Raw genomic sequence first — 27,904 nt, 5'->3', positions numbered from 1 at the left:
TGATCCCAACTCACACTTATTTACACGTTAAAAATTTTTCTACTCTAAAATAGCAGCACAACTAAATTTAATTTTCTAACATGTTCACTATAGCAATCCAACCGTTGAATTGTAACTTACTTGGACCATATAAGATGCGTGATTATTGATTTGATTGAGATACAAAATAGAACACGTGTCTGTGTTTGATAGTGGATTTCAAAGCGAAGACCTTTCGACAAAGTCTGTCCCAAGTAATTGCATTCGCCACCTCTTACCTGGTCCCTCCACCACTTATATTATATACACACAACTTTACTACAAAACCATACACACGTTTTCTTTTTCTTTTTTCAAATGGATCATGTAGAGGAAGAGATCGAGATCCCTAACTACTTTCTCTGCCCTATTTCACTAGAGATTATGAAAGATCCAGTCACGGCCGTTACTGGCATCACATACGACCGTCAAAGTATCGTTCAGTGGTTAGAGAGGGTTCCATCTTGTCCCGTGACTAAGCAGCTTCTTCCTTTCGACTCCGATCTTACTCCTAACCATACGCTTCGCCGTCTGATCCAACATTGGTGCGTCGAGAACGAAATGTGTGGCGTTGTTAGAATGCCTACTCCTAGAGCTCCTCCGGGGAAGCTTAACGTCCTCGAGGAGATCAAGAATCTCAAAAAGTTTGGAGTAGAAGGTAATGTGTCGAGTTTTCCGACAAGTCAGTTTGGTTCGGTTATTTCAATCTTCGGTTTATGTTAGTTATTTAAACAAACCTGTTCAATTGGACCAAATTTATATTTGTTGAGCTTGAATTTTCTTATACCGATCGTTTAGTATTAACATTTGGTTCGGTTTATACTTTATATTGAACAGCATTAGGAAGAGAAGATACGTTGAAGAAGCTTGAAGTGTTGGCTATGGAGGGAGAGACAAACAGGAGAATGATGTGTGAAGCAGGCGTACATAGGTCTTTGATCTTGTTCATTGTCAAGTGTACTCGTGAAGAAGAAGAAGAGGAGGGACAACGTCGTATCAAAGAGCAGCTAGATGAGTCTCTTCGTCTTCTTCACTTGATCGGTGTTCCATTAAACGATGCAAGAGCACTCTTGATCGAAAACGATAAAATCTTGGAATCGTTGACTTTGATCTTACACCAACAAGACTTCATCAACAAGGCTTACTTGATCGTGCTCTTGAGGAATCTAACGGGAAATGCTTCCTCTCACATCGTCGAGGTTTTCAAAGGGATCATAGGTTTTCTCAAGGAGGTAGTAACTAGTTTCAGTCTCACTAACCCTAGCGTGAGCGCTACGTCACAACCATCGAGTTCAAACGTGAGGTCAAAACTTGATCGCAGCTTGGTTATTAAACGTGGTGTGACTGCAGCGCTGATGATTCTTCTAGAGACCTCTTCTTGGAGCCGGAACCGAACCATCCTCGTGGATCTCGGCGCGGTTTCCCAGCTCATCGAACTCGAAATAAGCTACAGCGGGGAGAAGAGAACCACTGAACTTGTGTTGGGAGTCTTGTCTCGTTTATGTTGTTGCGCAGATGGTAGAGCCGAGATGCTTGCTCATGGAGGCGGGATTGCGATTGTGACAAAACGGGTGCTGTGGGTTTCGACTGCAGCAGACGATAGAGCTCTCTCTATCCTGAGCACATTGTCCAGATTCTCCCCGGAGAACGCGGTGGTGGCAGAGATGGTTTGCGTTGGGACGGTGGAGAAGCTTCGTTCTTTCTTGAGAGTTGACTGTGGTTTGAGTTTGAAAGAGAAAGCGAAAGAGATACTCAGAGATCACTTTGATGAGTGGAAGAAGTTTCCATGCATTGATGTACCTCTACTTACTAAGCTTCTGAACTCTTAGAGCAATAATTATAGTTAAGAGATATATCACTAACTGAATTTTGATACAATGATTGATTCATCCTTGTCTTGATCTAGTTAAGCAAATATAGTTTCTCCAGTGTCACAAATTGTATGAACATACGTCAAACAAACACAAACATCATACTAGCCTTTTTAATTTCAAGATCAAAAAATTCAATAAAACTAAATAGAGAGACGACAGCAAGTTTTGCCTTGAGATAAAGAAAACTTATCGCCTTCTCATACCACGGCCACGACCTCCACCGCGTCCTCTTCCCATAGCACCTGCGGCATCTCCCTGTGCGCTCTCAGACTGCATTTTTTTATACAATTATTATGAACACACTTCACACATTCTCGAAACATACAAAAGAAGGAATGAGAGCAAATGTTAATTACTTTTGGGTTCTTCACAGTTTCATCCACACTAAGGATAAGGCAAGCTGCTTCAGTCGCAGCGTTTATAGCATTAATCTGCCACAGCAGCAAAGGGAAACAACCGATCATATGAATCATATTCACACAAAAGAGAACATTCACAAGTATACACTTGTAGAATATTGCAATACCTTTACAACTGCAGGCTCCCAGACGAAGTTAGCAAATGAATCAGCTATTCCACCAGTGTTAATGTCCACCCCATATGGAGCTCCTTCACCTGTTATAACGCAGACATGATAAATGAGATAACGCTGCCTATCAAAATGATTCATACATCAAGCTTGTGACCGTGAAAGTTCTCACCGCTTTGCATGGCGTGTTTTTGTCTTAATTTATTCAGGACATCAGTCGCATCAAATCCAGCATTGTCACATAATTGTCGTGGAATAACCTGTGATTACACACACAATTTTGATACGAGCATAGCAGTTATGGGATATTCAGAAATCAAGAGGGACAACAAAAGCAAAACATCCAAATCAACCAGAAGTGTACCTCCAGGGCCTTTGCATACGAGTTGATGAAAAGCTGAGACTTCCCGGCAATTGTTCGCGAATGCTGCCTCAGGTACTTGCTTATCTCCATCTACAACAAGGAACAGTCTCTTTCATTGTCCATGTTATAAATCTGTCTGCAAAGTTTTAAAAATCAAATCGTTGGTGGATGAAGGATGCTCACATCTATAGCTCCACCTCCAGGAACAACAGTTGAGTTCTTCACAGCTCTTCTCACAATCATAATCGCATCATGTAAACTCCGCTCAGCTTCTTCGATGAACTGCCATTAACGTTTCGAAGGAAAATCATATTAAAATGATGGGTTTTTTTCGTTTCATCATTTCACCCTTTTTCATTATTAGTTGTTTACCTGATCAGCTCCACCACGGAGGACAATAGTTGCTGTTCGCCCTGAAGGGCAACCACTGAATATGTTAAACCTCTCCCCACCAACTTGTTTTTCCTCAAATATCTCGCAAGTTCCGAGAACCTGCATGAGATTAAAACCAACCTCTGAATCAAAGGAATATAATTAACAAGTCGCTGAAACCTTGTAAGCATATCTAGATAGCAAGCAAAGAAATTCATTTTCCACTAACCTCGGGTATTATATTGTTAACACTTGTCTGGACTGTTCCTCCAGCCGCAGCAGCCACGCGATTAAGATCTTCTTCTGCTACACGGCCGGCGCAGAAGATATCACGATCTGCAAAGTACTGAAAAAATATGCCAACAGTCTTCAGTTAAATGAGGAAAACACAGTCAAGGCTCAAGCACTCTCTTGATTAATACGAAAATCAAACAAAAAGATGCAAGATATGGCTCTGAACAATACTTATTAACAAGAGCAACGAATATGATAGGTTTCTGACGAATAAAACATCTACAGATGCTAGAACATGGTACCTATAATCAACCAATGCAATTGTGCCTCAAAGATGTCCAACTCTCAAGAAATAAAGAAAGACTGTCAATAGCCAATCGAGAAATTAGGAATCGACAGACCTGAGTAGCTAGATCACCAATAGCCAATCGAGAAAGAACAACTTTCGCTCCACTTTCGACACATTTGTCCAGCTTGTCATAGATGATATTCCATTCTGCATCGACTATTGACTGGTACTGTGACGGATCCGACAGCCTGTTAACAAATGAGAGGAGTCAAGTCAAATAAGGCATATAGATGCTTAACTGAAGAAAAAATTTAACAAAAAATGAGCCAGAATTCCAACCTAATCTCAGCGTTTTCCTTCTCAGATTTCAACTCCAACTCGATGTTAAGCAGGAGGATATTGGGGTTAAGAAACTTCTTTGGCTGCTGTTCAAACCCCGCATATGAGAATGTCTTTTTGAAAGCCACACCATCAACTAGGAAAGAGTCTCGCATGTTACCACCAGGAACCTGCAGAAAACAAACCATAACACTTTCCAAGCATCACTAACCTGACTTGCATAAGCACAAATAGAAATTTCATTTATACGATTTGTATCTTGAATATTCCCAATCTAAGACAAAATCTTTTATAGATGCAATCATTTATACCATGTAGCGCTATGCCCATTCCCACTTCCCCAAATCTAACTGGAACTTGGAAATGGAATGCAGTGACTAGAAGCGGAATGCAACTAGAAAACTGAAAGAAATCTACCCTATTAGACTTTGACAAAGCCTTGTAAAAATCCATTAATGGCCAGACTTTAAGTTGCAGGATAAACAGAACAAAACACAAGTTTGCACATAAATACATAGATGCATAGTAAATTTAAAAAAAAAATAAAGTAACATGAACTTAACACCCAATGCAAGTCCAATTAAAAAGCTTCAAAAGGAAAAAAGTCTTTTTACCTTTTTTATCCCAATCAAATTCAACCTGTCGTCATCCCCAATAGCCATAACAGCATCAACAACCATAGTAGCGAAAAACTCCTTCTCTCCACCAATAAGCTTAGAGGAAAGAGTGGTTGCAGCACATTTAGCCAACAGACCTTTCTTTTCCTCCACACTCTTCCCCTCAATACTAACAGCGAGTTCTTTCACCTTCTCAATCGCCTATATGGTTCAAAACAGTGGTTTATTAATGTAACTAACAAAAAGATCTAGTGATTGCTAAAGAGAAGTCAGTAAACACAAACCAAAGTGCTCGCAGTACGATAGCTCCTAATCAGATTCTGAGAGTGTACACCATCCTCAACAAACGGCTTAGCCTCCTTCAAAAACTCCGCTGCTAGAAGAACCACTGTAGTCGTCCCATCACCAACCTAATCCAACGACAAAATCAAAACAACTCAATCATCACTCTAAGATCTACATAACTAGATTACAATCCATCATCTAAATATTGAAGATCCAGGATCCATGATCCAGCTCAATGGTGATTAAAATCAGTATTCAAAACCGCACCTCCGAATCCTGAGATTTGGCGATGTCGACGAGGATCTTAGCGGCGGGGTGAACGATGTCGAGGAGCTTCATGATGGTAGCGCCGTCGTTGGAAATGGTGACGGATCCCTTATCGTCGTGGATGAGCTTGTCCATCCCTCGCGGCCCGAGCGTGGTTCGAACCACGTCGCCGACGGCCGTGACGGCGTTGATGTTGCTGAGAAGCTGCGCTTTCCCCTGAGAAGTGTCAGTGCCTTCCTTCAGCAGTATGATTTGTGGTTGCTGCTCAAAACAAAGTAGATTTCACATCAGTCAGTATCTGAACATATGTATTCAGAGAGAGAGAGTCTAGATGCAACTTACCATCATCGACGCCATTGTAGATGCGTGGATGAGCTACGGAGAAACGAAAGAGAGAAGGGAGTGAAGAAGAGAGGGAGAGATTTAGGGTTTATTTTGGGTCTTGTGTTTCATATACGAATAACCAGTGATTTTAGATCTAAACCGGCCGGTCGAACCGATGAATCTGGAAGTTAGCGGATCAACTGATTCGGATCCATTTCTCTTTTTGAACCCAGAAAATTTGACGCGGTCAGGCCTATTGGGCCTCTAATTGGGTAAAATATTACAATTGATTTCTTTAATCCCCTGTATATTAAAGGAGAAGCATTTTTAAGGCTTTACTTAAACGATTTTGGTGAGAATGCATGAGAAGGCTCGGATCCACGTGTCGCTCTGTGAAGGAGTTTAAGAAAAACGGATCATTTAATGCGTCGCTTTCTTTCCTTATTTGCTTCAATGTCAAGAAACTTAACAATTTTTTTTTGCATGCTCGAACAGTTTCTCTTGACATTCTCGAACAGTTTCTCTTGACATCGTCGACAAGAAACAACCACAATAACAACATATAGTTTGAATCCCCATCTCAGCAAGGAGATAAAGATCGTAGCAAACTCATTACCACGAACCAGAAACACTTAGAAGGATTTCATGTCGACGATGGATGGACCCGAGTCATCATTCTCTCCATTCGAGTCTTGCCGTCTCCTGTCGCGGGTTCTTGATCCGAGATCGATGGGGCAGCACTTAGCGTAGACGAGGGGGAAAAAAGTTAGTGAGAACATTATATTGGCTGGAACTCCAGTTGCGAAGGCCAAACTCACCTCGAAATCCGTGGTGAGGTTGCCGTTTGCAAACAGGGAGAGATAAGGGATGAGCAGAGACATAGTAGTAACTGTGGAAGATTGTAAGAGAGAAGGAGAAGATTTGATACGTGTACGAAGAAGAAACTTTATGTTTTTCATAGTCTTCGATTGTATATAGGACTATATACTACAAAACTTCTTTGTCCTTTATATTAAAAATTTACTTGCATCACACATTTTGTTCTCTACACTGATTTTTAGTTTAGTTCTCGGTCTACAACTATTACCCAACCATCAAATCGAAAACTAAGCTTCCTTCTCGACAACAATTTTCTTTGTTATTATTTCCATTCCTATTTTGCTTTGACGTTAAACTCATCTGCGGGAATGAAAATTATCTATGGGATCTCGTGTATTATCATTGACACATGTCGTCTCCTACGTTTAAGCTTACTACTGGAAAGCGTAGATAATTATCAAATTCTAATCAATGGTTAGTGTCCCAAGAATTCTAAAGAAAATTTCTCTCACAAGAAAGTCTATGCAGTGATTTCGCGTTTTGTCTCAACTAACTATTCATTGAATTGTTTTTGGGTTTTGAAGGTGTTGAAAGTATGGGACATGGTTATTCAAGTTCTGTACAAATTTTAAGCACAAGGGTATGTCTCAGTTTTTTTTGCCTCCAACATCCTCAGATCTATTAATCCGATTCAGTTCCAAAATCACATATTAATCCAGTCACTAGAGTTATTATGACAAACGTTCATTCAAATTGCAAACCAGCATTTAAAAAAAAGACTTAAGGTCTTTTAGAAAAGGTCGGGATTCTTACTATATAACGCATATAACGCACTGTTCTTTTCTGAAGCATGGTGGTGTCATCAGACTGTTGTCACAAGGGTTTTGCATTTTTTGTAGGCACATGATGTCTCTTGGAAAGCTTTATTCTGTGAGTATTTGTTAATCTTCTTTTATTCTTTTAAGCTGCACAATACTCTTTTATGGTTTTTGAAAGTGCTTAGGAAAATAATTCTTAGTCACTGTCGATGCTGCTGTCACTTATATTTTGTTAGAGTATTCCAAATACTGTGTCGTAGCATACTTTGAAAAGTGAAAACATAGTAATGTAAAGATATAATTTAGTGGAACTGTGGAAGTTAATTCTTTCGAAAATCCATTGAAATATTTTGAGATGACTACATATTACTCATGGGAACACTGAACAATATAGTTTTTTCACATATGTGCACTGCTGCGAATAGCTAAAAAGTGATATAGAAAATTGTGTTGCCCTTCCTTCTTGCATTTGTATACATTGATCATATGGCCAGAACAGATCACTAACTTGAATTTATGTGACTCTCGAGTCTTGACTCAAATGTAAACGAGAGAGTATAGAAGTTTGAAACCACCTTCTCTGCTATTGCATTGATGAAAAATTGAATGTATTAAAAATTACTTATTGGATCGAACCATTCTCTGTTGTTTAGAGTTCATGCATGGTCCCTGAGATTTTTTATTAAATGGTATTTCCAGAATCAATCAATCTGTTTGGATCATAACAATCTTCAAACGCATAATGTAAATTATTTTTTTCCACCCACAGAATTACTAACCCGCTTTACATCAAATAATATTCAGGGCAGAGATCGATATACTGTCTCAGTTCAGACACATGCATTTGGTTCCTTTAATCGGGTACTGCAATGAGAAGATCAAGATGATCGTGGTGTATGTGTATATGGAAAAGGGAACGCTTAAGAACGCTGGAGATATGCGTTGGTGCAGCTTGAGGGGTTCACTATCTCCATACAGGTTCCACAAGAGCCATCATACACCGCGATGTGAAGTCTGCTAACATTCTCTTGGATGAGAATTTCATGGTTTGGAGAATTTGGATTGTCTAAGATGGGTCCGTAGCTTGGCCAGACATGTGAGTACGATGGTGAAATGAAGTTTGGTTATCTTGATCTAGAGTACTTGACTAGACAACAACTGAAAAATCTGATGTTTACTCTCTTTTGTTCTGTGATTCTTAAGGTACTATATGCGGGGGATACCAGTCAGTGATCCATATATTTCAAAAGAGAAAGTGAATTAATCAAATGTGCCACAAAGTTGGTGAAGAAAGCGAAGATAGCAGAGATGATAGACCATTTTCTTGATGGGAAAGTAAAGCTTGAAGAGATTAAGAAGTACTGTGAGTTAACAGAGAAATGTTTGGTCCAAAACAGGATTGAGAGGCCAACAATGGGAAGTTATTGTGGAACCTAGAGTTTATGCTTCAGGTCCAAGTGAAAGAAGATAAAACAGAAATAGTGAATGCTTATCCAAAGTCTAGCATTGTGGGCTCAACGGTGATTTTGTTGTGGATGGAATGGAATATATTAAACTATTAAATAATAAACTGTAAAATATTACATTTGAAAAAAAACTTAATAGTTGATGACAAACTGAAACTATGAATATTAAAATATAAAAATTACAACATTATTAAAATATTAAAATTATTAAAATATTAAAATTTTTGATGATAAATATTAAAATATTACAAATTACAAAATTATAAGATAAATATTAAAATTATAAAATTATGAAACAAAAAATAAGATAATATTAAAATTATAAAATTATGAAACAAAAAAATAAGAAAAATAATAAACTCCAATTCTTAAATTATAAACAATAAAATCTAAACACTAAAACCTTCAATCAATATTAAACATTAAGTCATATAATAATTGACAAATGATTTATTTTCTGAAGGGGAAACTTGACAAGTGTCATATCAATTTATACTATGTGTTTAAACTTAATGATTTTGGTTGGGCTTTCAGATACATTCTAGACCAAGTGTTGAAATAGGTTTCTTCGTCTCTTTGCCTTTAGACATTTAAACATCAGCAGATTCCAGAAATTCTAAACGACGATCGTCTCAACTTTGCATTCAGAATGATGCTCTATGTTTATGTTTCTTGCCTTTTTAAATACCGCAATACGTATGTATAAAAATTGGTTAATAATATAAAAATGAAAACTAAAATTTTCATCTGATTTGATGCAAAATAAACAATAAATAAAGAATACATGTTATCTAACTAAAATATATTTTTTTTATAAATTTATACACTACATAAATTATATATCAAAGTAACTAAATGATTTAGAAAAACCCGGCAAATCCCTAGTTAGAGTAAAGGGAACAAATCAAGGTAGTAAAGATAACTATTAAATATTAATTATATAGAATTACAAGTTATAAAAGTTAACTTATTAAACTCAACTAAAAGGTTTTTTGAAATAAATATAATATTCATTATCAACATTAAAATATCTATTATTTTAAATTTTTATAAAAATTTAGGTTTAAGTGTAACATATATAAAAGTTTGGAGGCACAAATATTGTTGGATAATTTAAAATTCTCATTTAAGTATTTTGTAAAAACCAAATAATAGTATTTGGTTATATATTTTTATATTCTTGCATACCTATCAAGACGAAACAGAATTAGCTGCTGTATTAAACACCTAAAAAATTGAACACAATCGAGATTAAGCACCAAAAAAAACACAAAAACTAACATCGAACCAATATTCAAACTAAATAGATCTATTTTTTTATATCTTACAAAATAACACAAGTAATCATCTCATCCTGCGCAAGGTGCGGGTTACTACCTAGTTGGGGAAAATATTACACTAGTCATCCGTACGTGCGAGCTACTTTTTCCTCTCTCTCTCCCGACAGAAACACCAAAGCAGATTCTCTCTTCCTCGCAGCGAATCTCTCAAGGTTTGGTATTCATCTTTTTCTGTGTTTAGCACAATCTTCTGTGTCTGTTTTTCTCTCTGATCAATACTTTTGTAAAACGTCTAACCATTCCTTTCTTATCCACATAAAACGATTAGTTCAAAACTATGATCTGTTTCTCGAACCTAATGGATACCATGATGCTGTCTTAATACGGTACTTTTGATCAATATCTTTTCAGAACCACATGGCCAACTTCGATGGACCAGGATTCTCAATGGTTGACAAATCTTGGATCCAAACGAAAGCCATTGACGTTGAAACCTCAACCGACATCTCCCCTTACCTTTCCCGCATCCTAGAAGACACCGTCTGGAACGGAAACAGAGCCATCGTCTTCGACGTCTACTGGGACGTCGAGTCCGTTCACACAAAGTCCACGCTGCGTCTTTCCTCCGTGAAGCTAAGCACCAAGAACTTCTGTCTCTTCCTCCGTCTACCAAACCAGTTTAGCGACAGCCTCAAGGATCTCTACCGCTTCTTTGCTTCCAAGTTCGTCACATTCGTCGGCGTCCAGATCCAAGAAGACCTTGTTCTGCTCAAAGAGAATCACGGGATTGTGATCAGAAGCTCTCTGGAGATTGGGAAGTTAGCTGCTGTGGCTAGAGGAACTCCTATCGTTGAGTTTCTTGGGGCTAGAGAGTTGGCTCATAAAATACTTTCGTGCGATATGAGTCGACTTGATTCGATTCAGTCTAAGTGGGATGAAGCTGGGGGTAATGATCGGCTCGAAGCTGCAGCTATTGAAGGTTGGCTTGTTTACAATGTCTATGATCAGTTGCAGCAGTGAAGGGATGTTCTTATATGTGACAACTAACATTTTATTTCTTGATCAAAATTGATCTGTGAGATTGTGCATTTTGATCTGTTTGTTGTTGCTATGAGTGAACAAAAATCATGTTTGAATAAAAAGAGAGCAAGCTTGTGATTTCGGTTTTCTGAAACCAAACCGAGTTTTTGGTTTTAGGTTAATCAAAAATTTCTAAAATAATTTTGAAATTAACCGTATAACATTTCGGTTCGCTTATCGGTTAAATTTGGTTTTTAATTTTAGAACCGAAATTAACTGAAATTTATTTTTTACAGAAAAATGAAATATCATTTAAAATCAGGTAGTTAAATTTGGTTACTTTGGTTAAGTTTGTTACTTTAGCTCAGTTTTGGTATATTTTGAAAAATAAAATTCGGTGAACCCAGCGGTTTGTTAAACCAAACTGAACCAGTAACAGATTTGATTTTGAAAAGCTTTTCCGAAATCAGCACAGCTCTAAAAGACAGGGTTAAACTTTTACATTCTCAAAGTTAGTTTAAAAGCTAAAGAGATGAGTTACAAAAACTAACAAGAACCTCAAAAAAAACGTTAGCATACTCTCTGCCTAAACTATTCAGACAGCAACGACATCCGTGCTTGTGCTCATCTCCGTGTAATGAAACTCGATCTGTAACCGTTGATGAACAGGAGCAGTCGAAGCTAATCCTTTCTTGATATCCTCTTGCAACTCCCTTATCGGTATCGCCGCCAAGAAGCTCTTAATATACTCTTTACATGACTCCTTCCCTCTGCACACAACCTCTGGCTCAGGCTCAGGTTCAGGTTCGGATTCTGACTCCTCTGCTCCAAGATTCTTGTGGATGACGGTTTTATCATCGAACTTCAAAATGTAAGCTTGATCACACCCTTCGTACAGCCTCTCACCAAGCGTGTCAATGATATAGTAAGCTTCGTTTTCAACTTTGAGTACAAAGAAGTGATCGTTCCAGCTCACGATATAAACACGCTCGTCGTCATCATCGTCTAGATTGATAATCTCGTCCCAAATGCTATCGAAAGACATTGCTCCCTGCAGAAACTCGAAGCTGCTTCCCTCGTTGATCATCCCTTCCGGATGGAAAAAACCGACATATGACTTCCCGGGGACAACAGTTAGAGACCGTATCTTCGCTTGTAACACAGTGTCGAGATCAAAATGCTTGTCGGGGAACTGCTGCATGTACGTCTCGTTCTCGCAGAGGTTTCTCCACTCCAACGAGCCTTCTCTGATCAGACTATCGAACTGAGACTTTATAGGCATGAGGTTACCGTTCTTCTGGAACCAATCCGCGATGACGGCTACGAGAGCGGTGCACGCGCTCTCGCCAGCTGCACGCTCGCTTCTCTGGTCGATGGAAGCGAGGAAGACACTTGTCTGAAGCTTCATGTGTCCGTCTCTGCTTATCACTTCTTTCTCTTCCCAGGTTCCTATAGCGAAACTGTCGTCTCCAAACTCCAAGAAAGAAGATTGTTGAGGATTGGCTGATGAAGAATCTTCATCTGTTTTGCTTCTCTGACAAATTTAACATATGCCACAAGTCAAGACATAGACACTAACAAGAACCAATGTTCTAAGAATTTATCTAGGTGGCAAATTGATTATAGCCGGAATTATTTTCTTAAAATCCGATTTATACACTGGTTTAAACTGGTCTAAACCGGTTAAAACAGATTTAAATCGATTTAAATTAGTCTAAATATGTAAAATCAAATGATAATGTTAATGTGAATTCACATAGTTGTCTAATTTTGCTTTTTTGTATGTCTAATTTTTATAATTTATCAAATATAATTTTATAATTAAATCTAAAAAATAAAATATCTAGTGTAAAATATATAAAAATAAATCATTAATCCATTAATGCCTAGTAGCTAAATCCTATACAAATTGTCTAATGGTTCTTTGAACATTGACAAGAACTATAACATAGGAGATGATGAGATCTTACCACAAGAGCTTCATCTGAGCTAAGTTGTCTCCTATCATAATCAATGTCATCTCCACCTTCTTCTCCATTATCTTTCTTCAACAAAGGCTCTCCTTTAGCCTTCGGCGATCTAAAGCTCAGCTTCCTCTTCCTCCACGGCAATATGCTTCGACGAGGAAGAAGTGATGATGACGTCTCATACACCAAACCAGAAGAAGTATCTTCAACGTCCGAGCAGCCTCCTCCTCCTCCTCCTCCTCCAACGTCAGACTTCCTGTGGCTATAATAAACCCAATCTTCGTCTTCTTCGCTGATTTTTGCGCCACGGTTCAACGAACTTCCAACCCCGTTTGCGTAAGACAATGGTCCGTATGAGAAAGACTTTCTCACGCTCATCAGATCTTCTTTGCATTCGTCGGAGGCTTCCTCGGAAAGGTCGAGTGATTCTGATGATTCAAAGCTTGAGAACCTGCCTCCTCCTTCTTCTGCTTCTGCCTCGCGGTGGCAAGCCTTCTTGGCTTTCCTTGTGGAAACGAAGATCTTGACTTTTCTTAGACCTGCTTTGATTGCGGACACGTCTTCCTTCTCGGTTTGGTGAGGTTCAAGAGCTGGTGGAGGTGGAGATGGGACAGGGACAACAGCTGTTTGTGAGTCTGAGGTTTCTGGTGTGGTTCTAAGCTCAAACAGACTCAATGATACCTAAAGAACAAATAGAATCCTTAAAACTTCAAGAAAACACCATTGAAGTAAAGATGTAATGAAAGAGGGAAGGGAGCGTACACAGAGCAAGGGATGTGGCTCAGAGGCTACACAAGCAGAGAGGGTGAGAGGAAGGTTTAGTTCAAACTCTCTTTGATCGGTTACACGAGCGTACTCAGCAAGATTCAAAGATGCTGTTCCAACGAGAGGAGCTTTATTCTTCTGTCCTTGCTTCATTTCCTGGAATATCAAATTCAATCAGACATGCTAACCAAGAACACGGTTGAGACATCAACTGGTACCAAATCAAAATATATCACAAAGTCTCATATCTATTAGATGCTAACCAATCAAAACCCTGTAACCATAGGTTAATCACAAAAGTCTCTACCTTTGAATCTTTAGATACTAAACCAATCAAAACCCTAATAACCGTTTTTGGGAGTTTTCTGTTATTGAAACCACACTTACACTGGTGAAAACAGAGAAAGCAATCTCCCAAGGATAAAACAGAGTATCATCATCCTTGTAACAAGTGAGAGAGCACACGCTCTGAAACACCTCTCCCTCATCTTCCCACGAAACGACGTCGCTTTCCTCCGCCGCAGCAACAGCTTCCTTGGTGAAGTCCCTCTTCACCGACGACCTCCTCAGAGATCCCAGCGCCGTCGCTTTGGGCCCTTTCCACCGAATCTCCACCGTCAATCTCTCCTTCTCCGGCAGATCCCAACCCTCCAGTCTCCTCACGGACAGCTTCACCTCGTATTTCTTCGTCATCAGCGGCGGCCATGGCCGCCACTTCATCATCTTCACCACCATTGAAACACGAAAAACAGAGTAGTTGAGAAAATTAAAAAAAAGTTTGTTTTTTATTTAACTTGTTGGATTAGATGAATGCCCAAAATAGAAAGCGAGTTCTATCTTGGAAAGATGAAAACTTTGGAAGCTAAAATTAACTTGGAAGAAGTTTTTAGCTTCTTCTTCTTCTCTGCTTAAAGATGAAAAGGTTAAGGTGCGAAGAGAGGAGAGAGAGGGAAAGTGGGCACACACAACACAGCACAAGCGTGTAGACAGAGAGAGACAACGAAGAAAAGTGAAAAAGGAAGATCTCTACTTCACAGATCTGTCCCTCTCTCTAACGAACGATAAGAGACTACTTGGATTGGAATAAAACAGCGAACCGGAGTTAAAATGTGTAAAATGAGTTAACCGTGGTTAAGTCTTTCCGCGTGTGACCGTTAGCGTATGAACCGGGTTTAAGTCTAACCGAATCTCACGGAGGGAAGCGACTACTTAACGGTGTTAATATATCCCGTTTTGTTTTTTTTTAGTAAAATCGAATCCTTACAAGATAGTATAATTGACCGTGTTACAAAAAAAAAAGATAGTATAATTGACCATTTCTTTTATTATTAAACTTAGTCAATTTAGTAGCTCAAATTAAATTGGTTTCGAGACTTCAATTTTGGATTTCATGTGTTGAGAATTATTTGTAGACCATGTGTTTTTGTCCTATTATACTTTAATTTTTAAAAAGTGCTAATCTTAGGTGTCTATTATTATTCCTTCCAAATTATCGTCATTCTATTAAATAAAAAGAATATTATTAGACTAAAGCTGGTAGTTCACCGTTCTTGCCTTCTTGGTGTCCAAACAAAAACAACACAAACGATGGCTGAAGTTTCAACAAATATTTTCAAAGAAAAAGCTATAATCATGAAAAACTCCAAGATATACGATCAAGCTGTTTAAGAATTTAAGTAGGGTTTATATTATCCATTTTACGTGTCAATCTAATACTCTTTATCAGTTAAGAACTTCATTATCAATAGTAAAATGTATTGGTTAGTGGAGCATGCCATTCTTTTATTCTATGTTCATCGTACTTTAAGACATCCTCCTCCAAACATTTGACATGATCGATGCTATTGTTACATAATCATATGCATTTAGAGGTTCAAGCATACATTTAAGTTTAAATTTCACTTTAAAATTCAAATGATTGTCTAATGCGACAACGTTTGACAACTAATGTGCTTCATGCCACTGGAGTGCGGTGGTCACTGGCCCTAGCTATGCTTCACACTAAAGGAACAAGCAGTATCTATTGCATCATGATTCATGCATGATCATTCTTTTTATCGCATAATAATTTAGCCTACCCACTTTATATTTCAAAAATTGTTCGAAATTAATATAATTTGACCATTTTTCTTAAATTCTAATTGTAATGATCATGGCTAAAGATTCATTGACTTGTTTCACACATCACAGCCACATGCCTAGTATTTAATTTGCTCATAAGTTGTGAGACCAATCTGGTTTAAACAAGACGAATACCATTGCGATTGTTAGATTTTACGAAAAAAATAACTACGATTAATGGTTAGTTGAACGGTATATGTTGAAAGGTTAAAGTGAGCGATTAACGATTGGTAGGCGATTAATAATTTGCTTGTTCTAAATTACAACTAATTAACAATAACAACGATACATTTGAACGAAGATAACTATGTCCAGTATATTAAATTTCATTTAACTGGTGAACTTATAAAGTATTCAACTATCCAAATATATGACGACGATATAATAATACGACCCGTAATTCAAGTTTGAATTAAATTATAAAAGAACCGGATACTTAGTCAGCGATATTATCGGCATATGAGATGGTGGAACTTCAGCGTTGTCATCACGCTAGTCATTGACTGCACAAATTTAATAACTCCAGTTAACAAACAAGATAGTGAAAATAGAAACCACAATTGTCTTAAAATCATTTTTAGCGTTGAAGATGATGGGTTTTTGTCTCAACCACAATTTTTAGTCCTACTTTCTCGAGAGCTTTTGCTTTTTCTCTGGAACTTTCTTTCCAATGCAAAGAAATCGTGCGACACTTTTCTCCTATCCTGTTTACCCTTCAAAATACATAATAGCCCTTTTTCCAGACTTTTAATTCTGTTGGACAAAGTAAACGCGATCATGATTAAATCCAAATTCTGCTGCTGATGATCTATTGCCATAAATTTTTTCTTCTTCTTTAGAATTTGAATTGTGATTAGTTTCTATGAGCCATTCCAAATACTGGAAAGGTTGGTCGAGACATGTTAATTACTAGTATTGGAACGTCGATCATGATAGATATTAACTCATCAGTGTTCAGTGTGATAGCAATGTTATACAATATTAGCACAAGCAAATTAATTATTTATTTGTATTACTTATTTAAGTTGATATTCAAGGGAAGTAAGAATAATAATTCAAGAATCACTTAGAAAAGAATTTAGCTTCTTTGTACATAAGAATATGTATGTAAACACAATATAATCTGCATGAGCATGATGATGGTTGAGTGGTGTAGTAGAAAATTCATAAAGCAAGCCCTTTTACCGATTAGATTCATAAGGTAGTTAGGATTCGGAGAAAGTGGTTTTAGCTTTTGTTTTGTTTTGTTATTTTCCCCGAGATTTATCTGTTAAGACTCTAATGTAAAGTTGCACGAATAAAATAAAAATATTAGATGGACCAGCAAGAAATGACCTTGGATATTGGGCCTATAAAATATCTTAAATTGGCCCACTATCATACCCTCTCTTTCTGCTCCATCTACTTCCTTTCTTAAATAAGAAAAACTAATTTCCTCCTATGTCTCTCACACTCGTCTAATCTTAAAATCTGTTGCCGCGAACGGAGGAGAGATGTACAGCTCACTTGAAACGACGGCTCTGGCGACGTTGTCACCGCGAGGTATGTCCCCAAGTTTCTCAATTGTATAACAAAGATCGAGAGATGTCTATTAGAATCTGATTTTACTTCTTTAGTTTCAATTAATATTTGGAATTAGTTTCTCTCTTGACATGATTTACTGTTCAGACAACACCAGTCATTGAATCTCATTAGTTAGTTAATATGTCGTAATTTTACAAACTCTGGTTTCTTATAATTTTCTCTGTTGGCTGATAAAATATTTTCTAGGAGAATGAAAAGAGACAGGTCACTCTGTACAATTGATGACATCAAAAGTTGTTTTGTTGCTAGATTTATCTCTAATCTTGTGCTTAACGGGGACTTAATGTGGATTTATTGTAGTAAATGTTACTGCGTAAATAAGTAATCAAAAAGATAATCCTGCTTATTTTTTTTTTCAAACGTGTGTGTATAAAAATTTGACAATACCTTGCTTTGTGAAGCTTTTTTTTTGTTCTTGAGCCTCAAGCTTATATGCAGTTTTATTATATAGTTATTGGAAGAGAATCATCGGAGAAAGACATGTCAATGACTGGAGGAGACAAACTGATACTAAAAGGGCTAAAGTTCTACGGTTACCATGGAGCGATTCCAGAAGAGAAGACTTTGGGGCAGATGTTTCTCGTTGACATTGATGCGTGGGTGAGTCTTAAAAGGGCTGGTGAATCAGACAACTTAGATGACACTATCAGCTACGTTGACATTTTCAGGTTCTTTGCTCGTACCAGTGTCCACTTATCCATGTCCGTCACTACATATAGTTATATGGTTTGATTTTTGGTTTGCAGCATAGCTAAAGAAATTGTAGAAGGGTCTCCAAGAAACCTTCTGGAGACAGTCGCGGAACTCATCGCGTCCAGAACTCTTGAAACGTTTCCTCGTATAACCGCTGTTCGGGTGAAGGTATCGAAGCCAAATGTTGCACTTGTCAAGACTACTATTGATTACTTAGGGGTTGAGATTTTCCGACAGCAAAAGCATTGATTCAATGAACCGAATCCTCTGTCGTTACAAAGAGAATGGTATCCAAGAAATTATGATATTTGTTTCAAAACAAAACTTCAAAACTTTTAGGAATTTGAAGAATTAAATAATGATATTTCTTTCGTATCATTTACTCCCTCTGTTTTAATTTACTTGTGTTTTTTTTTTTGAAAAAAATTAATTGGTGTTGCACACCAGTTAAACTTTGATTTTGTTTTACACTAAAGCTAATCCAACCAATAAAAACTCATAAATAGAATATAAATGTCAAAAACATCAAATGATATTAAAGTTTTGCATAGAAAATTGAAAATATAATTTGAATTGAAACAAATATAATACTCTTTCCGTTTCATTATAAGTGTCGTTTTGACAATTTTTCACGGCGATTAAGAAAATTGTAATTATTGTATAATATACTAATATATCTCTATTTAATATATAATTAATTAAATAAAAACAATTCAAATAAAAATGTATTGGTTATTCAAAAGGGTAAAACATAGATTTAATGTACAAAATTACATTAGAATTGTAGAATGACATTTATTTTGAAACAAAATAAAAAATTTAAAATGAGAATTATTATGAAACATAATAACTAATTTAAAACACCATCTAAAATGTAGCAAAAGAAATATCAAGAATCATTCACAAGAAAATTGTGTTTACTCTCCGGAATCTTCTCGGTTAATGTCATCGAGAATTACAATGAGAGAGACTATAAACGCATAATCAACATTCGGATACACCGTAACCGAGAAATTACTCTTCCCTATCAATATGCTCTGCGCGGTATGTTTCTTGTGCATCTGATAAAACCATCACACAAAACACAACCAAAAATTATTTAACCAATAAGATCATACTATATAACTAGTTGAATTAAAAGGATGATGATTACCTGTGCAACAATTACGTCAGATTTTCCAGCATAGATGGTAGAGGACCGGTCGATCCAACTTCCTTTGACATGGAAGTCACATTCCTTCATTTCCTTATTAGGAGCTAAGAAAACATCTAGCTTTGGCTTAATCAACTGAAACATCGACGATCTTTTCAATGTGTATACCAAATCATTTTGGTCTGTACTCTTTCCTCTAAACACTTGCCACCTATCGTGAAGACTCACCTTCTGCAAAAATTCATATTTCAATGAGAAAAGATGTTAAATCATGGCCATTAGGGAAAGGTTTTAGCGAATGATCAAGGGTGATGTTAGCATATCTTAATACACATGATTTTTTGAACTATATATTTACCAGAATAAAAAAAAGAAAAAATTGTCATATAAATTCTGAACTTTCAAATTTGATTAAAAAAATTAAATTTTCTCTTAAACTATTTAATACATCAACTTATTTTAACAAGCCATTTAAAATTTCAAGTTAAATTGACTAAACCAATTTTAAAACATAGTTACTTTGGTTAACAGATTGATTAAAACTGTAAATTAAAATCACCCAAGATCCTTTCTTCTACAAACCTAAATTCCTTATTCTCTAAAACTCGAAAAACACAAATTCTCTTCAATCAAAATCTTTAACTCAAATCTTCAATTGCTACATCTTTTAAATCAAATTCTCTTCAATCAAAATCTTTAATTCAAATCTTTAACCGCTACATGATCTTCCTTCAAATCAAATTCTATTTTTCGATTTTAAGAGAAATATGGATTATGTTTGGAGAAGAAATGATGGGTGTTTTCTAATCTACAAAAAGATGTCGTATTGTTTTAATAAAAGAGATTATAAATGGATTTTAACTCTGTTTAATCAATCTTTAACCAAAGTAAAGATGTTTTAAAATCAGTTTAGTAAAATTAATCTGATTGAGGCTTTAATTAGCTAGTGAAGATAAGTTACTTTAAACGTTTTAAAAAAGTAAATCATATTTTTCAGTTAAATTCGAAAGTTAAGGATTCAAATGATAATTTTGCAAATGACAATTTTCCAGAATAAAAAGTGTGTTCTTACATTTTCTTTCAAAGTCAAAATTGGAGTGTCTGATGCGTCGAGTAAGATCCTTTTGTCGGAGAGACTAAACATTGGCTCTTTGACTTTGAAAAGGAGATTGCCGTTGACGTCTGTGACAGCGAAGTTACCATCTGTTATCGTCATCACCTTTCGTACGATTCCCAATTCTACCGGGTACGGTGCACAAAAGTTAGGGTTCACGATCGCCATATTGAAACTCTCTCTCTCTCTTTTTTTTTCTTATTTCTGATTCTTGTATAAGATGATTAAGAATGAGATTGTGTACGTTTATTTCGTCATGTTGTTTATTTATAGCTAGTATATTCCGTGTTGACGCGTGAATGGTGCATTTGTTTTTTGATAAGCACGTTACCAAAAGCTACAAACGCGTTGAATTAAAAAAAAAAAGATTTCATGGAGAGCAATAAATGATTAGACTAAGGAATGATCTATTTTTAGCGTGTATATTTGTGAATTAAAATGGGAATAATTTGTTTACCATTTCAATAAGCTAGATAGCTTCGTCTAACTCAAAGATTTGAGCCCGGCCCACTATCTATAAAAAGCCCATATAAGAAGAGAGAGTCTCAAGTTTCAACTATGAAAAGAAATCAGGGAGACAAGGTCAAAAGCTTCTTTATTTGCCACGGTCACGTATCTCAATCTAGAAGTCGTGGGGTCCCTTCAATGTTGATACCACTCTAGTTGACACGACTCACCGTAGAAAGCTCCTTTGTTGTTTCCCCGAGAAAACGTTTTCCTGGGAAAAATTAATCAAATCGGATAAACGTACTTAAAAGCTTTGAGGAAATCATGAGCACCGAGTAGTAAGTACTTTTCTTCTTTACGCATTGTATTCTCCACTTTTTCTCGGCACTATCTATCTCACAGCGGTTTGTCGTTTTAATTTAATTTCCAGCGATTATCTGTTCAAGCTTTTGTTGATCGGTGACTCGTCTGTTGGAAAATCATGCCTTCTTCTTCGATTCGCTGTGAGATTTAGACATTCTCCTTTTTAGTTTCTCGATAGTAGAATCTCAACTGATTTTGGTGGATTTGTTTGTTTACAGGACGATGCTTACATTGACAGTTACATTAGTACCATCGGTGTTGACTTCGTGAGTTCATTTTTTACCCTATGTGATATGAGCCATATACTATATGGTTTGATTGATTGATTGTTCATCGCAACTGTTACTTAATAATGTGGTTCAAATGCCAGAAAATTAGGACCATCGAGCTGGATGGGAGGACCGTTAAGCTGCAAATCGTAAGTCTTATTAATCTTCCGTTGATACTAGTACAGTATGTTTTAGATAATTATATGTTTTCTTTTGATAAAAATAACTATTATCTTATAATCATTTAACGCTGGCCCTTCTCTTCAGTGGGATACTGCTGGGCAAGAACGTTTCAGGACCATCACTAGTAGCTACTACAGAGGAGCTCATGGTATCATCGTAAGAGAGCCACTCTTTACTCTCCTGTTTATATTTCTTGCTTTTATCTATGTGGTGGATTTTATCATACTGCTCTTCTCTGTGGACTTTTTTATTTTCTTAGTGGAAGGAAGAATCTTGAAATGTTATTTCCATGTTTAATTCTCTAAAACCCTCAGCTGATGGGATTTAGTGATGATCTTGTAACAGATTGTGTACGACTGTACTGAGATGGAGAGCTTTAACAACGTGAAGCAGTGGTTGAGTGAGATCGACAGGTATGCTAATGACAGTGTGTGCAAGCTTCTTATCGGTAACAAGAATGATATGGTTGAGAGTAAAGTTGTTTCCACCGAAACTGGAAAGGTTAGCTCACATCCACTAGTCTTTTTTTTTCTGCCTTTCCAGTTATGATTGTGTTTCTTTCCCTGCCTTTTCTTCATTTGAACGTATCATGGTAGGCTTGGTAGGACAAATATTTAACCGTGTGATGATATTACGATTGTTAAGATTGTCATATACCACAACCTAAGGAATAATACGTGTATATGGTCATTGACCAAAGTCCAAAACTTAGATAATCTGATTCTGGAGATTAAAATTTGCTTATGTTCAGTAGCCGTTTCTACTGACGAAGCTGTGACTTTTTTTTATCTTACGTCTCATCTGTTAAAAATTTACACTTACAGGCCTTAGCAGATGAGCTTGGAATTCCATTTCTTGAGACCAGTGCTAAGGATTCTATCAACGTCGAACAAGCATTCTTAACTATTGCTGGCGAGATCAAGAAGAGGTATTGCTCACTTTCTTTTAGTTTTCCTCATGGTTTATTTTATCCAATATTGTATTCTATGTTCCCTAGTGAAGATGGTGTGTTTTGGAGACTTGATTGCTAACTTGAAAGCAAATGTACAAACTTACTTCTGTGTCAATCTGTTGTAGCCTCCTGTTGTGTACTTGAGTTTTTATGAGAGATGTGTTCTCATTATATCTACATTTACTGGTTCGGCTGAGTGTGATCGTATTATTACTCTTTTAACTTTGCAGAATGGGAAGCCAGACTACTGCAAACAAGGCCTCCGGAAGTGGAACTGTTCAGATGAAAGGTCAGCCAATTCTACAGAACAATGGCGGTTGCTGCAGTAGTAGTTAAGCAAAGTGTTACCAAAAAACTATGTGAGACGTACTTTTTCTGTTCTTACTGTGTTGTGAAAACCAAGGACTGTCTAAAACAACAACTGGAAACTTTAATACGCTATGACATTGTCTGAATTATCTATGGTGTTAGTCGATAATATACTCCTGTGCTGTCTCTCTATTATAGGTACATCTTTGTCATTTGATTGTATAACTCTATGATCCTCTTATGCTATGCTGTTTAGAAATATTGATCTGTTTCATTCATGTTCACCATTTATCTGATTCCTATAAAAATATTCAAAGTAATTTTGGGTTTGTTGTTTAGTTTTTCTGTTTACTTTGATTTCTTAGAAGAAGCTTTGATTCTGCAGTTGATCTGTGAATTTTAGACATGTGTAATCTACTCAAATGAAGTCATTTATCAAAAATGATTTAACCAAATATTTTTTTCTTTCGGATTTAGAGCGGTTTAACTTTCACTAATCATCACTTTCAAGTTAACGACTTATTTCAGCTTCGGCCAAACAAGAAAAAGAAAGAGACCAGGTTAAATCTAAAATCAAAATCGTTGATTTTGAGCGAACCGGTTCGGTTAGTGCATAAACCGAGAGAAGCGAAGAGGCCCTTATGAGAGTGACTCGTCTCGTCACTGATGGGCTGGTGGGCCCGCGTAAAAGAAAGAAAGAGAAGAATCAATAAACCCTAAAGAAGAAGTCTCATCTCTAACTTCAATCTTCTTCGGTGTTTCAAAAAAAAAAAAACTTCATCTTCTTCGCCGTCCTCTCCCATCTTCTTAACGAAACGGTTACTGATTTCTATGGAAGGTTCTCTCGATCAAACCACGCAAGCAATTTCAAAACTCTCCATGGATTCCACCACCGCCTCTTCGACTTCTGCTGCTGATGGAGCTGGAGCTCAGAGTAAAAAGTAACGTTTCCGTCCTCTCGATTACTTTTTCTGAATCTTCGTATGGAATCTGATTATAGCTAATATTGAAAACGTTGCAGTGCTCTGAAGAAGGAACTGAAGATGAAGCAGAGAGAGGAAGAGAGGAGACGCAAAGAAGAAGAAAAGGCCAAACAAGTAATCACATTCTTTCATATAACTCGTAAACGAATGGTTCACACATTGATAGTCTTTAAGAGATTTCGTTTGATTGATTTGATGCAGGCTCCCAAGGCAGCCGCCTCACACAAGGCAGTGGCAGCAGATGATGAGGATATGGATCCAACGGTATAACAATCAATCATCTTATGCAATGCAGATAGATATGTATGTATGTATTTATGTGTGTATGAATCAAGTGTTCTTTTGTTGCAGCAATACTTTGAGAACAGATTGAAATATCTTGCGGCTGAGAAGGCTAAGGGGGAGAATCCTTACCCTCACAAGTTTGCTGTGACAATGTCTATTCCTGAGTACATTGAGAAGTATGGTGGTTTGAACAATGGTGATCATGTTGAAGACGCTCAAGTTTCTCTTGCTGGTATGTAAATGCATTGCCACCTTACCCTTGGAGTGAAAAGGATGTTTGATTTTGTTGTTTAAAAACTTTGATAGGGAGGATAATGAGCAAGCGAGCTTCCTCTTCTAAGCTCTTCTTCTATGATCTACATGGTGAGGATTTCAAGGTCCAAGTTATGGCTGATGCTAGGTGAATGCTTTGTTTTCTCCTTTTTATAAGTTAGTTCATTGCTGTTGAGTAGGTTTACTTAGGCGTGCGTGTTTCTTTTGTCTTTGTCTCAGCAAGTCAGGATTGGATGAAGCAGAGTTTTCGAAGCTCCATGGGAATACTAAGCGTGGTGATATTGTTGGTGTCACTGGGTTTCCAGGTTTGTGCAACCCTCTCTTTTTGTATATTACTTTCTTTTAGCCTATCACATTTTTAACTAGTAATTTTACTCTTATTTCAGGGAAGACTAAGAGAGGAGAGTTAAGTATTTTCCCCCGATCATTTATTCTTCTGTCCCATTGCCTCCACATGATGCCAAGAAAAGCTGAGAATGCTAATGCAAAGGTAAAAGCAGTTTCACTGTGACTGCTCTATTTACTTAAGATTTCATCTTCTTCTGCACTAACCTATTTCACTTTTTCCATTATGTAGAAACCTGAAAACTGGATTCCAGGTGAACCAAGAAATCCTGACGCATATGTTCTAAAAGATCAGGTAACATCAGTTTGCCAAAGCTCTATAAAGATTGGTGTATCCTCTTTCTTACATTATTAAATATTATTATCTATTTGTTTGATCACTTCCTGTCAGTGTTTTAAATTCTATGGTTTCTATCCGGACAAGCATTTGATGTTAGTTTTTTGTTTTGCTGTCAGGAATCTCGATATCGCCAGCGTTATCTTGATCTGATGTTGAACGTGGAGGTTCGCCAGATATTCAAAACCAGAGCTAATATCATTTCCTACGTCCGCAGATTCCTTGACAATCAAAGATTCTTGGAGGTTTCTAATTTTCTTACAAAACATATATCCATTCTTTTCATTCGGTCCTCTGATTTCAATTGTTCTTATTCCTGCATTTAATATTCTTAAAATTTTCTTTAGGTTGAGACGCCTATGATGAACATGATTGCTGGTGGAGCAGCTGCACGACCATTCGTCACACATCACAACGATCTAGACATGAAGCTGTACATGCGAATCGCGCCCGAGCTCTTTCTGAAGCAACTTATCGTCGGTGGCTTGGAGCGTGTTTATGAGATTGGAAAGCAATTCAGAAACGAGGGTATTGACCTGACCCACAACCCAGAGTTCACCACTTGCGAGTTCTATATGGCTTTCGCAGACTACAACGACCTCATGAAAATGACCGAGGATATGTTGAGTGGCATGGTCAAAGAGTTGACAGGTGGTTACAAGATCAAGTATCATGCTAATGGGTATGATAAGGAGCCAATCGAAATCGACTTCACTCCTCCATTCAGGTTTGAGTCAAATCAATATTTTCATTGATTAAAAATAAAGTAAGCTTATCTATTGCAGCAATGACATACATGATATTTTCTTTTTGTAGGAGGATTGAGATGATTGGAGAGTTGGAGAAGGTGGCTAACCTTAATATACCAAAAGATTTGGCTAGTGAAGAAGCCAACAAGTATTTGATTGATGCGTGTGCCAAGTTCGACGTGAAATGCCCTCCTCCTCAGACAACAGCTCGTCTGCTAGATAAAGTACGTAACATCTTCTGTCTCCCTCTTTCATACCTATGACGTATAGCATTGGAAAAATTAAAATCTGAGATATTTTCTTTTAATGCAGCTTGTTGGAGAATTTCTGGAAGTGACATGTGTGAACCCGACTTTCATCATCAACCATCCCGAGATCATGTCTCCCTTGGCAAAGTGGCACAGATCAAACAATGTTCTCACCGAGAGATTCGAGCTCTTTATCAACAACATGAAGTAAGCACTAGCTAACTATGAATTTGTTTGTTTAGAGTTGTTTTATACTAACATATTACGAACTTTGACCGCAGCTCTGCAATGCTTACACCGAGCTGAACGATCCAGTGGTTCAGCGTCAAAGGTTTGCTGATCAACTCAAAGATAGGCAGTCTGGAGACGATGAGGCCATGGCTTTAGATGAGACTTTCTGCAATGCTTTGGAATATGGGTTGGCTCCTACGGGTGGTGGGGGTTGGGTATTGACAGGCTTGCCATGCTATTCACCGACTCTCAGAACATCAAGGTCTGTCTCTTCTCTCATTCTCTGCTAATGATTTGATCTTTTCTGGCTAAACTCATGAATTGTACTTGTAAATGTTTCAGGAGGTTATTCTCTTCCCTGCAATGAGGCCACAAGACGATCCAGCAGCCGTTAGAGGTACGATCTAACTGATGGTTTAGTGTTAGTAATATCCGTGTTTGGATTGCAACTTTATGCTGTTTTTTTTTTTGCAGCTTCTTTGCAAGCAGAGAACAAAGGAGAGTGAGCACAGTTTTAATCTCTTTTTTTGCCTGTTTAAGGCCTTTGAAGTTTGGTAGTGAAAGTGCTATTATGCAACCAGCGCAGCGGTTCTCAAATTACTTTTGATTGCGATGTATGAACAACCATATTTTTACAAACAAAACTTTTTATTAAAGACCTTTGTAACACTTTCCGGAAGATCGTTTATTGTTTTGAAATTTTGGTTTAAAGTTGATACTAGTGATCAGCGCTTTAATATGTGTTCTAATTTTTGATAATCTAATATAGGGTATTTTTTAGTTAGAAAGAGAAAGACTATTATAGAAAAATAAAATAGATGAAATAATATTGTTCGCTCCATGATGTTTTCATATGTAAGTGCACATTGATTTTTTTGTTTTCCCAAGTCATTAATATTTTTATAAAATTCCACAAAATTATTGCCCAGCACCTAAAGCCAAAACTTGTTTCGGCTACCTTGAAAGAATAATCTTTTTTTTTAGAACACCTTGAAAGAATAATCAAAATTTAATTATTTGTATATTCACAACCATATAATTATAACATCATTTAACTTTCTTTTGTTCAGTCCATACCATTTGTTCCGTCAATGCATTCATTCCGTCTGTTTACATTAGCCTAATTTATATTGCTTGATCTGCATCATTTTCTATCGAACATCCAGACCTGAAGCCTACGGTTTTATATTGTGTCATTATTAAAGTGGTTGAAATGGTATACTATTGATAACCTTGTTTAGAATGTTACAGCTATTTAATAAGATTGAAGGAAAACAAAAAGTCATGGATTGAGAAAAAAAAAAGAGAAACAAAATATGTATTTTGATGAATGATGATCACATAGAAAAAGTCAGACAGCTTTGAGCTTTGTACTGTAATTGGGGTCTCAAATCAAAATCATATCTCACAGGACAGCACAAGCCAACTCATATCCTCTCTCCAACACATGTTTTATTATCTCTCAGACCAAATACCTTTCATATTTATTTTGTTTATGCTTAAAAAAGTCATACGTTTGACTTATTAATACAATGATAATACTATTACAAAATTCTTTTAAAAAAATAATTTATGCATATCTGTTACTACATTTTTGTTGGCACACCACCAATTCGTA

General features: G+C 36.8%; 8 protein-coding genes across 8 annotated transcripts; 5 read left to right on the top strand and 3 right to left on the bottom strand.

Moving 5' to 3' along the window:
* The first annotated feature begins 332 nt into the window (after positions 1–332).
* LOC108831959 (E3 ubiquitin-protein ligase PUB24-like) lies at positions 333–1,944 on the top strand. The gene is made up of 2 exons (XM_018605451.2): positions 333–676; positions 856–1,944. Exons 1-2 carry the CDS (start codon positions 337–339, stop codon positions 1,845–1,847), a joined length of 1,332 nt encoding a protein of 443 aa, XP_018460953.1. The 5' UTR covers positions 333–336; the 3' UTR covers positions 1,848–1,944.
* Positions 1,856–5,627, bottom strand: LOC108831958 (T-complex protein 1 subunit eta). The gene is made up of 14 exons (XM_018605450.2): positions 5,531–5,627; positions 5,189–5,449; positions 4,921–5,046; positions 4,634–4,837; positions 4,020–4,189; positions 3,793–3,928; positions 3,387–3,503; positions 3,158–3,277; positions 2,969–3,067; positions 2,786–2,875; positions 2,594–2,681; positions 2,419–2,507; positions 2,249–2,323; positions 1,856–2,162 (listed from the first exon to the last, which is right to left on the bottom strand). Exons 1-14 carry the CDS (start codon positions 5,543–5,545, stop codon positions 2,079–2,081), a joined length of 1,674 nt encoding a protein of 557 aa, XP_018460952.1. The 5' UTR covers positions 5,546–5,627; the 3' UTR covers positions 1,856–2,078.
* Positions 5,628–10,000: 4,373 nt separating this feature from the next.
* On the top strand, positions 10,001–11,053 carry LOC108812896 (protein RISC-INTERACTING CLEARING 3'-5' EXORIBONUCLEASE 1). Its single transcript, XM_056989885.1, has 2 exons — positions 10,001–10,107; positions 10,307–11,053. Exon 2 carries the CDS (start codon positions 10,313–10,315, stop codon positions 10,913–10,915), a length of 603 nt encoding a protein of 200 aa, XP_056845865.1. The 5' UTR covers positions 10,001–10,107; positions 10,307–10,312; the 3' UTR covers positions 10,916–11,053.
* Positions 11,054–11,398: 345 nt separating this feature from the next.
* On the bottom strand, positions 11,399–14,709 carry LOC130496937 (uncharacterized). The gene is made up of 4 exons (XM_056989658.1): positions 14,035–14,709; positions 13,645–13,803; positions 12,886–13,563; positions 11,399–12,449 (listed from the first exon to the last, which is right to left on the bottom strand). Exons 1-4 carry the CDS (start codon positions 14,380–14,382, stop codon positions 11,511–11,513), a joined length of 2,124 nt encoding a protein of 707 aa, XP_056845638.1. The 5' UTR covers positions 14,383–14,709; the 3' UTR covers positions 11,399–11,510.
* Positions 14,710–17,151: 2,442 nt separating this feature from the next.
* LOC108809185 (dihydroneopterin aldolase 1) lies at positions 17,152–18,423 on the top strand. Its single transcript, XM_018581320.2, has 3 exons — positions 17,152–17,310; positions 17,804–18,020; positions 18,099–18,423. The coding sequence occupies exons 1-3, from the start codon at positions 17,262–17,264 to the stop codon at positions 18,292–18,294; spliced, it is 462 nt and encodes a 153-aa protein (XP_018436822.1). The 5' UTR covers positions 17,152–17,261; the 3' UTR covers positions 18,295–18,423.
* A 334-nt stretch (positions 18,424–18,757) lies between these two features.
* LOC108809271 (protein LURP-one-related 10-like) lies at positions 18,758–20,560 on the bottom strand. Its single transcript, XM_056990025.1, has 3 exons — positions 20,271–20,560; positions 19,199–19,429; positions 18,758–19,106 (listed from the first exon to the last, which is right to left on the bottom strand). Exons 1-3 carry the CDS (start codon positions 20,478–20,480, stop codon positions 18,963–18,965), a joined length of 585 nt encoding a protein of 194 aa, XP_056846005.1. The 5' UTR covers positions 20,481–20,560; the 3' UTR covers positions 18,758–18,962.
* Positions 20,561–20,875: 315 nt separating this feature from the next.
* Positions 20,876–23,004, top strand: LOC108809269 (ras-related protein RABD1-like). Its single transcript, XM_018581414.2, has 8 exons — positions 20,876–21,097; positions 21,190–21,262; positions 21,341–21,388; positions 21,493–21,540; positions 21,659–21,730; positions 21,920–22,075; positions 22,399–22,502; positions 22,757–23,004. Exons 1-8 carry the CDS (start codon positions 21,084–21,086, stop codon positions 22,860–22,862), a joined length of 621 nt encoding a protein of 206 aa, XP_018436916.1. The 5' UTR covers positions 20,876–21,083; the 3' UTR covers positions 22,863–23,004.
* Positions 23,005–23,564: 560 nt separating this feature from the next.
* On the top strand, positions 23,565–26,997 carry LOC108809264 (lysine--tRNA ligase, cytoplasmic). The gene is given in 16 exon segments (XM_056989042.1): positions 23,565–23,776; positions 23,857–23,932; positions 24,020–24,082; positions 24,170–24,335; positions 24,410–24,503; positions 24,596–24,681; positions 24,763–24,866; positions 24,954–25,016; positions 25,178–25,303; positions 25,406–25,785; positions 25,875–26,031; positions 26,120–26,256; positions 26,330–26,487; positions 26,490–26,548; positions 26,629–26,683; positions 26,761–26,997. Coding segments are annotated over 16 exon segments (1,866 nt in total). The 5' UTR covers positions 23,565–23,666; the 3' UTR covers positions 26,793–26,997.
* Positions 26,998–27,904: the final 907 nt, after the last annotated feature.

The sequence above is a fragment of the Raphanus sativus genome, chromosome 6 (genome assembly GCF_000801105.2).
Source record: "Raphanus sativus cultivar WK10039 chromosome 6, ASM80110v3, whole genome shotgun sequence".
In the NCBI taxonomy this organism is placed as follows: domain Eukaryota; kingdom Viridiplantae; phylum Streptophyta; class Magnoliopsida; order Brassicales; family Brassicaceae; genus Raphanus; species Raphanus sativus.
The sequence above is the reverse complement of the archived record's forward strand: the minus strand, read 5'-3'. Positions and strand labels throughout refer to the sequence as shown.

Excerpts from the sequence above, each read along its gene's own strand:
- LOC108831959 (XM_018605451.2), top strand. The coding sequence starts at position 337 with ATGGATCATGTAGAGGAAGAGATCGAGATCCCTAACTACTTTCTCTGC. Across the intron at positions 677-855 it reads CAAAAAGTTTGGAGTAGAAG|CATTAGGAAGAGAAGATACG; the intron begins GTAATGTGTCGA and ends TATATTGAACAG.
- LOC108831958 (XM_018605450.2), bottom strand. Across the intron at positions 5,047-5,188 it reads CCAAATCTCAGGATTCGGAG|GTTGGTGATGGGACGACTAC; the intron begins GTGCGGTTTTGA and ends TCGTTGGATTAG. Across the intron at positions 2,163-2,248 it reads AAACTGTGAAGAACCCAAAA|TCTGAGAGCGCACAGGGAGA; the intron begins GTAATTAACATT and ends AAAAAAATGCAG.
- LOC108812896 (XM_056989885.1), top strand. The coding sequence starts at position 10,313 with ATGGCCAACTTCGATGGACCAGGATTCTCAATGGTTGACAAATCTTGG.
- LOC130496937 (XM_056989658.1), bottom strand. The coding sequence starts at position 14,382 with ATGGTGGTGAAGATGATGAAGTGGCGGCCATGGCCGCCGCTGATGACG. Across the intron at positions 13,564-13,644 it reads AGCCACATCCCTTGCTCTGT|GTATCATTGAGTCTGTTTGA; the intron begins GTACGCTCCCTT and ends TTTGTTCTTTAG. Across the intron at positions 12,450-12,885 it reads GCTCAGATGAAGCTCTTGTG|AGAAGCAAAACAGATGAAGA; the intron begins GTAAGATCTCAT and ends TAAATTTGTCAG.
- LOC108809185 (XM_018581320.2), top strand. The coding sequence starts at position 17,262 with ATGTACAGCTCACTTGAAACGACGGCTCTGGCGACGTTGTCACCGCGA. Across the intron at positions 17,311-17,803 it reads GGCGACGTTGTCACCGCGAG|TTATTGGAAGAGAATCATCG; the intron begins GTATGTCCCCAA and ends TTTATTATATAG. Across the intron at positions 18,021-18,098 it reads AGCTACGTTGACATTTTCAG|CATAGCTAAAGAAATTGTAG; the intron begins GTTCTTTGCTCG and ends TTTGGTTTGCAG.
- LOC108809271 (XM_056990025.1), bottom strand. The coding sequence starts at position 20,480 with ATGGCGATCGTGAACCCTAACTTTTGTGCACCGTACCCGGTAGAATTG. Across the intron at positions 19,430-20,270 it reads TTTTGACTTTGAAAGAAAAT|AAGGTGAGTCTTCACGATAG; the intron begins GTAAGAACACAC and ends GAATTTTTGCAG. Across the intron at positions 19,107-19,198 it reads CTGACGTAATTGTTGCACAG|ATGCACAAGAAACATACCGC; the intron begins GTAATCATCATC and ends TGGTTTTATCAG.
- LOC108809269 (XM_018581414.2), top strand. Across the intron at positions 21,731-21,919 it reads GAGGAGCTCATGGTATCATC|ATTGTGTACGACTGTACTGA; the intron begins GTAAGAGAGCCA and ends ATCTTGTAACAG. Across the intron at positions 22,076-22,398 it reads TTTCCACCGAAACTGGAAAG|GCCTTAGCAGATGAGCTTGG; the intron begins GTTAGCTCACAT and ends TTACACTTACAG.